The 16,363-nt window shown below is 41.8% G+C and overlaps 1 protein-coding gene across 5 annotated transcripts in view; it reads right to left on the bottom strand.

Annotated features, from left to right (window-relative positions):
- Positions 1 to 11,984, bottom strand: part of acanb (aggrecan b) — a 36,048-nt gene extending 24,064 nt beyond the window's left edge. For 3 of the 5 annotated variants that reach the window (XM_053885569.1, XM_053885568.1, XM_053885566.1), the window contains exons 1-7: positions 10,014 to 10,051; positions 7,374 to 7,443; positions 4,022 to 4,396; positions 3,754 to 3,928; positions 1,164 to 1,291; positions 794 to 1,087; positions 170 to 346 (exon numbers count right to left, since the gene is read on the bottom strand). In XM_053885569.1, coding sequence (XP_053741544.1) covers positions 170 to 346; positions 794 to 1,087; positions 1,164 to 1,291; positions 3,754 to 3,928; positions 4,022 to 4,396; positions 7,374 to 7,443; positions 10,014 to 10,016 — 1,222 coding nt within the window. In that variant the 5' untranslated portion in view covers positions 10,017 to 10,051. Of the gene's footprint in view, positions 1 to 169; positions 347 to 793; positions 1,088 to 1,163; positions 1,292 to 3,753; positions 3,929 to 4,021; positions 4,397 to 7,373; positions 7,444 to 9,960; positions 10,064 to 11,902 lie in introns of those variants that run through there. The other 2 variants (XM_053885567.1, XM_053885570.1) reach the window with 2 other exon arrangements.
- Between the last annotated feature and the right edge of the window lie 4,379 nt (positions 11,985 to 16,363).

Genomic DNA, 16,363 nt, shown 5'->3' on the forward strand with positions numbered 1-16,363 from the left:
TGAGGGCAAAGCAGTAGTTCACAATGTATTGTCATCTTAAATTATTTTAGATAAGTATTGTGCTTGCTGACTCTGGGTCACTTACCAATTGCTTCATGAATACAGATGTCGGGACAATGGTTCTGGAATAATTTACATCACTACAACATAAGCAAATGTATATGTTTACCTGTAGGAGCCATGCCGTCTGTGGATGATATTGGTACAATGGAGAGAGAGTCCACTCCTGCAGTTTTAATTTCTTGAGTATATGTGAAGCCCGGATCCGGAAGTGGTGCAGGTGTGAGGCTGATGATATCTGGGAATGGAGTAGTCCTCATGGGCACAGCAACATCATCCTCACCAGCTGTGTAAAAGGGTTATGTGTTAGGCAAAGTCCCACATTGAAAAATGTTCATTTGATACGATGAATTGCGTGTTTTTGACATATTCCATGTTCCTGGGAAAAATTATATAATTCACATTAGCATCCATCATATATCTAAAGGCATGTAGTCCACTGTGAGCACTGATAAAACCAGTTAATCGTGGAGATTTACTGCATGCTCAATAAATCAAGATAAACATGATCACTTCTTACCCAGATTACAGAGCAGCATCTGTTCTAGGTCCCTGAACTGGACTATGGCTTGTAACTGTACAAGAAGGCCTTATTCCTCATTCAGAATGTAGCAACACTTTCAAGTTCTTCCTCTCCTTCCTTATTTTTCCAATTCATTCATTCAATTATTCTTTCAATTCACTTTTGTGGTGTATAGGTAAGCTTTATTCTGTGACTTTCGCGTGTACTTACATTGGAAGCAGATCGCATCGTAGCGAGAATCAGGGTAAGGGTATCCAGTCTGGTTCTCAAACAGATAGACGGTTCTCACTCCCAGAACCCCTCCTCCACACTGAGGCCTGGCAATGTTAATGGGGTAACGGACACTTCTGTCTGCAAGCCAGCCAGCATTACAGACATCCATGCCTGCCTTCCAGGCCAGATATAGCTCTCCAGTGGTGGCAAGTCTTGCTCCCAGTTTTGTACACTGATCTCCCGCCTCATAGAAGCTAAATTTTTCAACAGATGTTGAGTAAAATACTCGGCCTGTGAAGGAAGGATATGACATGCACATTGTTTGTTTTGACTTCCAGGTTGTGTGTGTGTTGTATTATTGAAGTACCTGACATCTTTTCAGCAAAACAGTACACATCAAAGGTTTCATCAATGTCCCTCATGCCGTAAGTTCTTACGCCTGGAAAATTGTCCTTGTCTCCAAAACAACGTTCTCTTGGCTCATGAATTGGGTATCTTTATACATTGAGAAGAGAGAGATGATAATCCACTGGTTAGTAGCATTGTATCAATGTATATTTTTTTCTCAAATGTTACGTAAGTGCCATGCTATAAAGTTACACCATATTAAGGAAGAGGTGAAAACGGTGGTATTTGGCAATTGTTTTGTTCCATAAAGGATGACTTGAAAATAAAATAATGTCTGAAACTCAAGTTCATTTTTTTTCTTCATCTTTACTGTAGGTAATGACGGAAATACTATTTTTTAATCTAATTTAGTGAACAAAAAATATTGTTGGTGGTTTTTGCCTTGCTGTTGGGTAACGCCTGGTGTGCCTTTGGGATTGTTGATCCTGTCTTGTTGATTTCTTGGTGGACACCAGACATCAGGGAAGCCGTCCGACTGAAGAAGGACTCTTATCAAGACCTTGTGTCTAGTGAGACTTCTGAAACAGTTAAAAGGTATCGGTTGGCCCGAAAGGGAAACAGTAGAATATCCAAGCTGTTTACAGTAAGGATGGAACTTTGTTGACTTCAACTGAGGATGTAACTGGCCGTTGGACACGTTAAAACGTTAACACGGACACTCACTCCGGGTAAGGAATGAGTCCCTGCCTCAAGTGGAGCAGTTTAAGTATCTTGGGGTTTTGTTCTTGAGTCGGGGGTAAGGGAGTTGGAGATTTGGCGAATTGGCGCAGCAGAGGCGGTATTGCAGTCGCTCTACGGCACCATTGTGTGTAAGAGAGGGCTGAGCCAAAAGGCAAAGCTCTCTATTTACAGATCAATCTTTGTCCCGACCCTCACCTATGGTTATGAGCTGTGGGTCATGACCGAAAGAATGAGATCCCGTATACAAGCGACTGAAATTAGTTTTCTCAAACAGGTGGCGGGCGTCTCCCTTAGCGATAGGGTCGGGAGTTCTGTCACCCAGATGAGACTTGGGGTAGAGCCGCTGCTTCTCTGTGTTGAGAAGAGTCAGTTGAGGTGGTTCGGGCATCTCATGAAGATGCCTCCTAGATGCCTCCCTTTGGAGGTGTTTCACGCACAGCGAGCAGGGAGGAGACCGAGGGGTTGACCCTGGACCAGGTGGAGGGATTATATCTCTATACTGGCCAGGGAGAGTCTTGGGATCCCCCAGATGGAGCTGGTGGATGTTACCCAGGCGAAGGGCTTTTGGCGTGGCCTTCTGAGGCTGCTGCCCCCGCGACCAGGCAACAGATAAGTGGATGAGGATGGATGGATGGAATTAATTATTAAGTCAGGTAATAGATGTTGTTCAGTAGTGGAATTTTAATTGATATTTGTCATATTTTGTTTGAGGTTCATGAGATTTTATTTTGCAGATACCTAACATTGATCTGCATGTGTGTGCAGGCTGTTTTTTGTTTTTGTGGGCAAACATATGGCTTGGAAACCAACTGAAAAACAGACCCGACTGCTTGTTCAGATTCAGAATTGGTAGTCCAGACCATGTGTTCAGAACCTTGTGACTGGTCCAAACCCTGCATGGCATCTGAGGCCCATTCATGCCTCCAAAGAGAGGGGGGGGACTCCCTGTGACAGTTCATTTATTTGATTTTCTTGGACCTTAAGTGACTCTTCCTTTAGAATCCCAGGAATCCATATTGAATTGATTTGTGTGTGTGTGTGTGTGTGTACTTTGAACTTACTATTGTGAGTATAATGTGAGTACAAATACAGGTTAATTTTCTTTAAATTGTGTCTGTGATTTGTGGGCCAGTGGTCAGTGGTTATATTCACTAAATGCCACCTATTAATGACTTAAATGAAATCAAGCTTGCCCTAATTCTCTGAGGTGCTAGCTAGAAAGGGAAAACAGAATATCCCCTCCATTTTACTGGGTGAAATGGTACAAGCATCTTAAGTCAGGTTTAGGTTCCAACATTAGTCAAAGAACCTGAATATATTGATTCCATTACTAGGGGAGGCAGATCATTGAGCAAGGCAAAGTAACTAGTGAAAACTACCAGGAGCTCCATTGAAACCATTTGGACTAACAGCTAAGACTGTTTGGACTAAAAGAAAAGGAGCATGGGACAAAAGGGAAAAACAGTTAAACTAAGCAAAGAAAATAAATGCATTTCCACATTGTGACTAAAGAAGAAGGACATGATTATTTACAGGAACTGTGTGGGTTTTGATGGAGTCTTTGACCTCATTACATTAAGCCAACTGTAAACTCTTCAAGGAGCATGCTCAGCTATAGGGATACTAAGGTGCAGGGAAATTACTTTCAGACAAACACGAGGAGCAACTGAGCATAGACGTCACTACGCAAATGTATGAAGAAAACAATGTAATTTGTAATTTATGGGGAGAAATAAAAACTCAGGAAAGGGACAGAAATAATAACACTAAAGATGACATTCAAGGTGTCAAAAAGTACCTGGTCATAAAGCAGGAGACAGAAAAGTGGCACTACTATTGTGATGTGTGACAATCACAGATTGTTTTACCTAACAGTCTGATCTGACAGCCAGCCAGCATCACACTGGTGGTATCCATCATCGAAGGCAGCTTGTAGTTGGGCAGGAGTAGCAATGGTGGCACTGTTTTCAATACATGCAGTTTTGGCCTTCTCAAAGGTCAATGTGTAACGGCTAGTGATGGCACGGTAATGGAACACAATACCTGGAAGTTAGTGTTCAAGGTTAGTTACAGTTTGTCATCTTTGCATCAATTACTTGTGTACAGTGAACATAGTTAAAGCACAGTCTAACATACCTTGAACATAGATCTCCACAGAGTCATAATTATCGTCAATGCCATGTATCACCTGACAGCGGTATGTTCCAGAGTCTTTGGAGCGCAGTTCCGTCATCTCAATGGTGGCATCACTTGGCACTTGTGGGTAATTCACCATTGTCACTCTGTCTAAATACTCTGCTTCCACATGGACTCTCCCTCCTGAAGCTACAAGGATGGCAGTGACTTTCTCTTTTGTGACATATAACCACTTGATGTGATGGGAAAGAGGTGGAATCGTTGCTGCAGGGTCAGTGTGGTCCTGAAAGTAGCAGGGGACAACAACCTTGCCTCCAAGCAGAGGATGCAAAGGTTTAACTTGTGGGATACTGACACGTAATGTCTCAACCAAATCTGGGGGAAAAAATAAGAGTATGAGACAGACTTAAGTATGTTTTACAAGCCTTGTTGTCACAGATTAAAAATAATGTAATTAGTTAAACTTAGTGAAGTGGAGAGCTGGCCAATGTTTTATGTCTCTCACTTGTCTGCCTTTCACACTAGAGGATGTGCTATCTCCATAGTAGAGCAGAGATTGTTACACTTATTTTGGTGTACAATTGACTCACGATGCAATAATAGACGAGTTTTTCTTCAAGAAGCAGTGGTGCATGTGTGTGTTGAGGCATGAATGTTTCGCTGAATTGACTTCACTGAATTGATTGATCATGAATAATACAGAAAATACATAGCACAAAATTAGTTAAGATGATAGCAGCTGCAATAATACACTGCATCACTCCATCCCAACTCTTTCTATTACATATGCGCTCTAACGGCCTTCCTATTGGTTAATCCACATCAAGGCACTAGCCTGGCCTGAGTCTTTGATTGATTGGCTCTCCACCCAAGAAGGTACCTCCCGCCAATCTCCTCCTTTTTCTACTCAGCCTGTGACTCATCATCACCATCAGGATCTTTTTGGTTCGTTTTTGACATGGAACGATTTTGCAAATTGTGTGATGCTCTGCTGGAAATTGCAGACTTGCACAACGCTGCATGTCTGGGTCTTGCTCTCTTGTAGCTGCTCAGCTGCTGTCCTGCTTGGCTATTGTCCTGCATCTGTACAAGACTATCTGGGAGGTACTAGGAGTAGATCTCCTTCCCAACAATGAACCTGAGGACTTGAACGAACGTGTTCTGGTTGTTGTACACTCAAGACATGTTTTCTGCGCTCACAACCATCCCATTGCTCGCACAACACTGCATACACGCGCGCTCAACCTCGGGATGCCTCGCTCGAAGTGTCATACGCACATCACTGCCGCTCGCTCAGTATCATACGCTCGCGCTCAACTCTGTGTGCACAACTCCATGTGTACACAAGAAGGCACTAAGGGAACTAAATTCTAAATTAATACAAATGGCGCAAGACACTGGAAACAGCACACAACAGCCTCTGGTAAGTCATAATCTTAAAAGTTGCGCAGTTTCCACTGTCCTGCGCCGTTTTTATTAATTTAGCATTTAGTTCCAGCAAACCCGCCTTCCCCGTCCACTGAAACGTCTTGTGAACGGTGGACAGGTTCAGCCAATGAGAGCAGAGGACTTCAAGCGGCAGCTCAGTGATTGGCTGACTTTGGTGGCAGTCTTGTGTACACATGGAGTTGTGTAAGCAGAGCAGACTGAAGTTGAGCGCGAGCGCAGGATACTGACCGAGCAGCAGTGATGTTGAGCGCGCACGTATGCGACGTTGAGCGAGCAGCCCGAGGTTGAGCGCACGAGTATGACACTTCGAACGAGGCATCACGAGGTTGAGCACGCGTGTGTGTAACGTTGAGCGAGCAACGGGATTGTTGTGAGTGCAGTAAATATGTCTAGAGTGTACAACAACCAAAATACGTTCGCTCAAGTCTGTGGCAGAGATCTTGCTCCATTGAGGCCTCTCTCCATTCATGCACGGATATGGCGGGTACTCCATGGTGGTCGGAGTGGACTACTCATCTCATGCCACCTTGTGGATGGGATCCACTCATCCGGAACCTGATAACAGATGACTCCTCATTTAGACCTAACATCTATGATTTCCTGATGATGAAAACATCTGCACAACTTAATGAACATGTCAGCATTTCAGCCAAACAGCGTGCTCTTCCCTCATCCATGTGGACTGGACCAAGAGAACAGTTTGGAGATGTGAAGTCTGCCTTGAACCCTGAGGCATCGGGACACAAACCATCTGTCTACAAATGCATTTAGATGAAAACAGGGGCTCAGGATTCTGACCATTGGGCTGCTTGGTTATTCACTAGCTACACAGACCTTTTTCCAAAGTGGTGGACACCACTCTGGAGTCACTTAGAGGATCAGGTACGAGAATATTAACATAAGTAGAAGAATGGTTGATTCTGGCAATGTCAAAAGCCGGGGGCCTGAATCAGGCGACTGTGCGATTGTGTTCATCAGACTCCTGCAATTTGCAGTCAACCACCAAAAGAGTGAGCTGCAACCCGCAAATGTGCTCTTTCTCATATCTCTAGTGAAGCTGGGGTTATTGGACATGAGACGTCTTCAACATTGGTTCGCACATCATCTTTACCCTATTTGGGGAAAAAAGAAGGCAGTTGACCTTGTCGACGCAAGCAAGACAAGATCTGACTTATTGGGAAGTCTGGGCCCACGTCATGGTGGGAATCCCTGCGGATTGCATCCAGCGATACGAGCATGTCTTTCCAGATGCATCTCTTTTCGGGCTGAGGAGGCACCCTAGATGAGGACAGCATGGGAGGGGCAAACCTCTGTTTAATAAACTGAACTTCTCTTGGCCCTGCATCTGCAAAGAGAGTAGGTGACTCCACAACTTTTGTCAGTCGATCGGGTTCTGCAACCCTGCATTTAGACCAACGGTGATTACGTCATCATCATGGTCGTTCAATTCTCCTCCTCACCAGAGTGAGCAGGAAATAAAGACACACTTGCTGTGTCCAGTTCAAATGCTGTCATGACAGTGTACACTGTCTGATTGCTACAAAGACATGTCTTATTAGACAGCGGGCTCTGTGACCCCTGAGGGTCACAAGAGAAATGACTTTTTCTGTGGATTTGTTTGGAGGTGTCTCCATGAGTGACAGATGTGCTATCTGTCAAGCGGCTTCCAGGTTGCTTCGACCCTTGCTAAAGCTCATTTGAGAGACATAATAGACACATCCGTGGCTCACATTCTCCTATCGGGGGTGCAGTTCTGTCCTAGGCTGAGTCACACAGACGTTGAGCACTGGATGCTTGGTCTTATTGTAGGCCATTCTGGGTGGAAACTAATTCCAACGGCCTTAAGTGTGGTTTTTAACCAATAGCAAAGCCCATTAGAGGGACATGTATAAATCAGACCTACCATTGTGTTGTTCAAATGATAGGGTGAAGGGCAAGAGAATACACAGCAGAAGCAGAGCAGTCATTGTTGCCTGAAAAATAAACAGCAGGTATTCTTTAGCAAGGGAGAAGGTTTGATTTTGACTTTGGTGGGGACACAACTTTGTCTTTCACCTGACAAAATTGTGTTGATGATGGGTGACACATGGACACAATGGTAAAAGTGTAATTCTCTGGCATTATTATTTTCTTTTATTGATATAATCCATAAAGTTGAGGCTGTACAGTTAGAAAGCCATAAATTAATGGGCACACACACATACATGTTTTTTTTCTATCCTTGTGGGGACATTGTGAGGTTTATCATTGACATAATGCTTTCCCCAGCCTCTCAAATGTCTCCACAGTGTCATATGGTCCTCACAAGGGTAGTGTTTTGCCAGGAATTGGTCTGAACTCTACAATTCAGTGTTTCCATATTACTGTTGGTCTTTTCAGAACTTTTGATTCACGCATGAGGTGTAGTTTTGAGTACACCAGAAAGAGAAACTAGAGAGCGATGGACCGTGTTGCTCGAGGTTCAGAGACTACACGTAGGTGAAGAAACTGAGAAAAAAGGTAACACAGTGTAGTCGTAACCCTCAGTACAGTTTTTTTAGATCGTTTATTTTAGATCAATCAGCAAACCAAGTAGCAAAACTAGCTCAATAATAGTCTTCAATGCGCACTGTTCCACCAATGATCTGACACTATAGAGGCTATGTGAAATCAAATCTCACAATAGGTGGATTCATGAACTTTACAACACTTTGTGAAAGGATAAATATTTTAAAGGTTGCATCAATTTCTTTGTGTCCGGTACCTTCAACTGTATACATTCATTACAATATTAAGCATGAGCAGTATCAATTTACTACATAATATGAGAAGATGGCCCAAACATTATATACATATTAATTTCAATATAATCAATATAAATTACATAATTATCCAGGTAAACAATTCTAAGGCGTCACCCTGACTCTAACCCAGCCAGATGAAAATCCACACTAAGAGGCACTTGTGATATTCCAGTAAAGGAATTGAACTATAGACATGTTTTTTTGTGAATCTGTATGATTCTGTATGTGGTATAAGGACTCGTCCAGTCTCTATTCAACCTGTCTGCATCCTCAATGATTTGATGATGCTGGGATGGAATAAAGTACAGTCATCCCGCCCGATCTCTCCATCTCTGCCATCACAACCTTGGTGATCATCGGTTTGCGACTCAACATGATAACCTCTAATGAAGTGCAATTTTTTTCCTTATCAAACTACGTCCAGTCACTTGCAACAAACCTAGGTGTCATATACTTGCAGCACTGTTGTACCTGAGTGATCCAGGGTGGAGTTGTTTAACCATATTTAACCATTACCTGAACCACTCTGTCATCTCTCCTTCTGGTACAAACTACTTTATTTATCATTAGTTTGTGGTGAAAGATCTAAATGATCTTCACAGCTTTGGTCAAAATGAAGCCACCTTGAAGTAGCCACACAGGCCAGATCAGGCCATCCAGTCATGCAGTAATCTCCACAGAGTCAGCATTTTGTGGGCAGTTGCTCCCCTGGTTGAATACTGCGTTATGTTCGACTTGCAACTGAAGTGATGATGTAACAGGGCCGCGGTCTGTTCACGACAGGGCAGGGTATCTGGATTTAAGACACTGCCAAGGTAAACATCAGGCAGCCATCCTGGTAAAACTCCACTCTTTAAACCTCAGTGTCCCACCCCCCATTTGATAGAACAGAGTGGACATTGAGAGACATAGACCCTCATAGATCAGCAAGGGTGTGCGCATTAATGCCAGAAGTAAAGAAAACACATGAGAGAACGTTTGCGTGAAGGTATTGATGCAAACAGTAAAGCTTGTGTCTGAGAACACACGCAGACAGCTGTGCACTCAACTAGGAGGAAAGAAAAATTCTGACACTTGCTTATTGGTGGTATTCTACATTTGTCATCAACAATTAAGTGATTGACTGGAGACTGGAGGAATGAGGGATAAAGAGAAGATGTGGGGCGACGCATTGATTTCATATTAATCACACTGACCTTCACAAATAAAGTGTATGTGTCTTTCCAGAGCAATACCTCTGAGAATTACAATTCAGCCACTCAGACTTGCGTCATCATGGTGACACAAGGGCTCAGCCTGCTCAACTTCTCCCCTCTTGAGATGGCTACCAAAGACCCATCAACAAAGTAAACGACAATATTGAAATAAAATAATCCTCAGAATATTTTGTTTCCATCTATCCCTACATTACAATTGAGGCAAGCAAAATGGCCAGTAATTTTCTCATCAGAGGAGTAATAGTTATTTCCAGCATTTACAGGTTGGCAGTTATGTGTCTCCCAGCTATTTCACAGTCCGCCAAATGGCAGACATCATTGAAAAACCAAACACACAGTTAAAATCTTGACATAAATGCTGGCGTACGCGCTCAGTAGTCACTTTACAGAAAATTGTAAAACTTCAGCTGTTAATGCAATAATGTGAAATAAAAATAAAATAATAATAATACAAATAAATCATCAGCTAATACCACACTTCGGCACTTACGTGTCCTGGCAAGCTCTTAGTGTTTCCCAAAACAAAATTCCAAAGTCATGTACCATTGATGCTCCGAGGGTCCACTGCAAGTGATTCCACGTCCTCTCTGCCTCTGTAGGAAGTCAAAAGAAGCTCTGTTCAAAGACTACTACTCTTTTCGAGAGGAAAAAAAGAAGGGGGGCATGCAATCCTCTCTTACACAATGGTGTAAGAGTTCACATATATATATATATATATATATATATATATATATATATATATATATATATATATATATGACCCCTCATCTGTGTTATAGTCATACACATCTCACCAGTTAGCAAAGTATTCACAAGCTCCTTGTCCATCTGATTCAGTTGAAAACAGGCTCACTTTCTCATTTTCAGAAAAAATAAAGATTTATGGTATTTCAGTATTCTCAGTCGCTTTGGTACATTTCTCAGATCAGAAATGCAATTCTCAAAACTACTTGTTCTGTCGGCACATCAAGGTGTGACTTGTGCTCATCAGAAACACAGTTTGTCATGTCTTTGGTCAAGTTGCAAATGCTTTAGTCCACAATTCACGGGAAGCATAAATTCATCACATAAATCCTTCTATGCAAAATGGTTGTGGATGCTGTCGTTTGTCAAGTATATTTCTATACATTCCCATCCGACTTTTCCCCTAAATCTGTCTGGAATTTGCTCATCACACCGAGGAGAATCTTGACTTTCTCTGAAGAATTGGATAAAAGAATTTGAGCACAATTAGACGATTGAGGAACCTTCTCTGCACGGTGATGGAAAGTATATGATCACCAGTGAGTTACTTTAAGTTAGTAACTTAGTTACAGTTACTAGTTACCTAATTCAAAAGTACTGTTACTTCAAGTTACTCATTACTTTGAAAGTAACTAGTTTCTAGCAAAAGTAACTTTTTAAAAACTATATTATAGCAGAGCTCAAACATAATCATCTTAGAGCAGTCACGGTCATCAGGCAAGGTTGGGAACCGGCAACATTGGGACAGAATCGACCCCATTATCGTTATTTGTGTGGCCTGCTGAACTAGATGGTCAGCTAATAAAGGCTATCTATGATCTATACAACCCACTTCAAGTGCAATCCCATTACAGAGTCGCCACTTAGTGACCTAAAGATGCAATGGCAACGAGAGTGCAAGTGAATGAATGGCAATATTGAAACTTTTGATGGGTATATTTATTGTAATCATTTAGATTAAAAACTATACTTTTAGCAGTGCAAAAAAATCTATTCTTTTTACAGGACACTTAGTAGTAGCAGGAACAAACAGTGCAAAACCGATGCTGATGATTATCTCAACAGCAACGCAGCTATACCAACTGGAAACGTTAACTGTAGTGACACCTCCACAGCTGCGATAGGCAGCATGTCTTCCACAACATACCTAACTACTAGTGTGTTCAACTGCTTCTGAGATAAAGACTGTGCAACAGGCGTTCCGAAGTCAAGCTTCTGCTGTGTGGCTGCAGTGGCTTCTCCTGTGGCGTCAGACAACCGAAAGATATATATATATATATATATATATATATATATATATATATATATATATATATATATATATATATATATAAAGATATAGATAGATTTAGAATGCTAGAAACTTAGGGCTAGACTCTTACTGTATTCATAGAACTGAAGTTAACTACTATTTTGTCCCTGCTCATCCTGGAATGCCAAGATACTTCTTTTGAACTTTGAAATTCAATATCTTGCTATTTATTTATTTTTATTTATTTATTGCTATTTGCTTAGACATCCCCAGCCAAAATAGCACATTTCTAACTTGCTCTTTGCATTTCACCACTCCCAAGTGAGCTCTGTGAGTCTTCTGAATCCTTCTCTTCTTCAAGTCAAACGCTAACATTCTTAAACACCGGCCCATGTGCAGAGGTAAGTTCCTCTTTGACTGTGTAGTGTTTTCTGACCTCAGAAATGACTTGGATCCTTCTTGCTGGCCACCCAAGATGAACTTGTTCAATTAACAGCTGCAGTTCTGCATCATTGGGTGTTGCTGGCTGGAACTGCTGCAGTTTCTCTTTTGAGACAGGAAGGTTGGCTGTCAAAGGGTTAACATTTCTGTCTGTGCTCGAAGGTAGGCTGTGCTGAGTGTCTCTGCTATAAGCGAATCCTTGCCAGGTTTGTATGTGACCAGCAAGTCAAACTCTTGCAACCTCATTAGCATTCTTTGATGCCTGGATGGGGCTCCGTGGAGTCGTTTTTTGAACATTGACTGAAGTGGTGTACGATCAGACTCCACCACTACATTCTTCCCAAATACTGTTTGAACTTCTCACATCCATACGCATTGACCAAGAATTGGCTGAAACTATACCTACCTGTATTTATGGCACAAACTTTCTTGATCCTGTTTTATTTGCCATTGTTTGTATCCAACACAAAGAACATTTTTGCATTTGGCATTCCTGCTCCAACCTCCTTGCCTGTTTTCAGTGGGTAGCGCTCTCTTTTGATTGCTTTATTTACCGCTTGTGGATCAACAGAGATTTGTATCTTCTTGCTCTCTTTTGATTGCTTTATTTAGCGCTTGTGGATCAACAGAGATTTGTATCTTCTTGACGGCCATCTGTACAATGACCAAAGTACTAACCTCGTCTGTAGGTTTTATTTGCTTATCAATCAGCTTCTCCATTCTTTCCAGCTCATTTTTGGTTTTGTCTTTCAGTGCCCGTGGAACTTTCCGAGCTGGGTGAATCACTGGGGTTACCCCTCGATTGGTCTCAATATGATGCTTTACTGATACGCACCATAATCCTTCAAACACATCCTTGTAGTCATTCAGAATGTCAGATTCCACCTGTCGTAGTTCATAATCTTTGCACTAGTCCCATCTACGCACAGGAGACGCCTCCTAACATAGATGGGAAATTTGCCTCAATACTGTGAAAATCCTACTCAAAAACAGCTGATATGCGCTCACGTTTGAACTTTTCCATGCACAGACAATGTCAGGTCACTCCAACTCATAGTTCTTGATTTATTTTTCAGATCATTCAACAATACTCATCATTAGATTCACACTTACCTTGGATCCTGGTTAAGTGCACACATATCAGAGACGTGATGGCAGTCCCGACGGAATTTTTCTTTCAGTATTCCCACATCATTTACATCAAAGTCCATTGTATTAAATACCTTTATGGCTTTGTCTCCAGCCACTTGTCACATATAGGTACACACATAGGTATAACTCAAACCTTTGGATCCACAAATGTTAATTTTCTGTTAGATTTCCTTCTAGGCACATGCAGTTTGGTTGCTTAAATTACATGATCAATTAATTGTGTTACATTTTTGCTCCAATATTTGGGGGACTGTCTATGGGTTCCGATATGCTGCCTCCAGGAGAAGCACAAGCCTTGTGATAGGCCTGCAGAAGGTGCTGGCCAAAACTTGAATCATGACTTTGGAATCAGGTAATGTTTGTGTGACTAGTCCCATGGTCCAGGAGCCTCCTGGAGCCATTTCTTCCATAATTAGAACAACGTCTATTTGGCCAAAGTTCTTTATTTTCCTTGTCCATTTGTGCCTTTGTTGCAACTCAGGCAGATAATCTTTCATTCATCTGCACCAGAATACGTCCGTCATATACTGAACTTTACATCATCTCCTTTTATTATTGCAATTATCAGCACTGAAGATTACAGGTGGTATGGACGGTTTAGTTTCAATAATAGGAGATGGCTTGGTGTCAAAGGTTCCAAATTCATGGAATCGTTGGACCCTTTGGTGATGGGTCTGTCATTAATTATAGCTTTACTTCACAAAGCAAAGTAACCAGCCCTTCAGCAGCCTACATTTGCTGGTGTATCAGAGCACCAAGAAATTTCCCGACAGTACGAATTTGTCTTTCACAGACACCACTGTAGTGTGAACCTTCAGGTGGATTGAACAGCCGGCAGATGCCATTTTTCAAAGTGACAGCTTGATTTGATTGTTGTCCAAACTTTGAGCAGCCTCCCGAAGATCACGTTAAGCTTTGACAAGGTTGGTCCCAATTTTGACCTAATGACCTTGACTTCTTCAGGCAATGAAGTGCCTGATGGCATTTATGCAACAGTCAGTACTGAGATTATGTGCAACCTCAAAGAGAATTGCTCTGATATTGAGGCAGGTGAAGTGGACTTTTCGTCTTTTGACAGTAGATCTCCAATGACCAAGGAAGTCGACACCCACATTGGTGAAGAGTGGTTTGACATTGAAGACAGTGCCATGCATCCAAAATCTCTATCTGAAACGTGACAGTGTGTGACTTCTTCCACTGTGTCCGATACTCTTGTGTCTAATGTCAGTTGTGTCTCATTTGGTAAGATGACCGGGTGTTTTTACGCACCATTGTACATAATTTCTTGGTCGAATTTCAGGTCTTTCACTTTTTCGGCTTGATCCTCTGCAGCTATGGAGAGAAGCAGTGCTCTGCTATTGCTGATCCATCTGTTCAACTTATACCCTCCTCAGGCACACAGCACAGTCAGGTTATGTGTATATACTGTATCATGTATTCATTCTCCACAGATTTCAGACAATCAACAGCATAAAACCTCCTGAGCACTGTAGATATTGTCACTGCATCAAACTCGGCCATACTGTCTTTTGCATACTGTTGCATGGTGAAGTTGGCACAACTTGTCGCTCCAAATATGTGGACAACCATTTTATATTCCTCCAGACCTTTGCTGCAACCTTCATCAGAGGAATCTTAAGAGGTTGGAATCCTAATTTGGGATCCAGACCTGATGAAACATCTCCTCTACAACAGCCATGAAGGCAGCTACTTTTTTTTCAAAACATTGTGAGAACACCAATGAGATTTGTTAGTCAAGATTAGATTAGATTAGATTAGATGGCCTTTATTAGTGAAATCCACATACCTTAGACTCAAACTCATCCGCAAAGCTAGTGATGTAGTGGGGGTGAAACTGGACTCCTTGGAGACAGTTATGGACAGAAGGGTGCTCCTGAAACTAAGGAGCATCCTGGACAACACCACCCACCCCCTCCTGTTCCAACATAAAAGCACATGGACCAATAGACAGACTACGCAACTCAAAGACCAAGCGCCACATGAGGTCCTTTCTTCCTGTGACGATAAAAACATACCATTCATCCCTGAAAAAAATACAATGAAGGGTTTTTTTGGCATATTTATCTGTTCTTGAACTACATTTCTTACACATTGTTTTCTAAGGTCTTTTATATCACTTTTTTGCACTTTATATTATTTCTTTTTAATGTATTGTGATATGTTGTGTACAGGGCATGTTACGAACACAATTTCCCTTGGGTTAATAAAGTTTTTCTGCTTCTGATTGACTGGAGGTTTGGTGTGTTACTGTGAAGCTGGAGACTTTAATCGACATACATTTTTTTTTTTTTTTTAATGTGTGGCCCTAATCCACCGTTGTACTGCCGAACTCCCCAGTTGAGGAGTGATCAATCATTCTGTAGAGCGTTGCATATTTTTTGAGTTCCATTTGCTAATTACAGGGGAAAATTACATACTGATTTGACAGGCTGTAGAACTGGCTAAACTGTTTAGGTGCAGAAATGTGTTTTGTAAAAGCGACGGAAATCTCTACAACAGGATTTTGGGATGCAATGTTTTCACTTGTCATGGTCATTCTCTTCCTACACATCCGACGCATATTTTTTGTTTCTAATTTTTTTCGGACCAAGGTCAATTTTTCCAAAGTTTTGCTTGCGACAAGAGCACATCAGACCAATTGAAACGCTCATTGTTGACACGTCACATACCAAAACATTCAACATGGCGAAGCGTTTGTGTGCATATCACAGCTGGTTCTACAACAAAACACACAAATATTTAAAGACAACGATCATAAAGACAACGTTTGGAGGAGAATAGCTGCAGCTGAATATGATGACAGTGTGTATATAATCAAGCTCATGTAAATCGCTGGTGTGATTCAGGGGACTGGGTTGGTATTAAAATGTGAATAAATATAAGTGTTCACCCACTCCATGTAAACAGAGGGCCCAGCCCTCTTGCTGACAGGCTGAGCTCAGTGCAGCCATTCTGTCTCAAGTCAAGACGTGGAGCGGGACCCAAGTGCACTGGTGAAAGTCACAGGAGGCAGGAGCAAGTCAAAATTAATTTTAATCATTAACAACAAAAAACAACAGAAAGCCTAACCGAACCGGGAGAATCGAACAAATTTAAATCTGGGACCAGAGACAAAAGCACAATGAACAGGGATAGTAAAACCACAGAATAAACCAGGAAACACACGGAAACAGAGGAAGGAAGGAACTAAACTCTAACTCAGGCACCAGGGTTTCAAAGAGTGTAGTCAAAAATGAGCAAACTAGAGCACAGACAGAGAACAAGTAAGGAGAACCACTTTACC

The sequence above is a fragment of the Synchiropus splendidus genome, chromosome 14 (genome assembly GCF_027744825.2).
Source record: "Synchiropus splendidus isolate RoL2022-P1 chromosome 14, RoL_Sspl_1.0, whole genome shotgun sequence".
In the NCBI taxonomy this organism is placed as follows: domain Eukaryota; kingdom Metazoa; phylum Chordata; class Actinopteri; order Syngnathiformes; family Callionymidae; genus Synchiropus; species Synchiropus splendidus.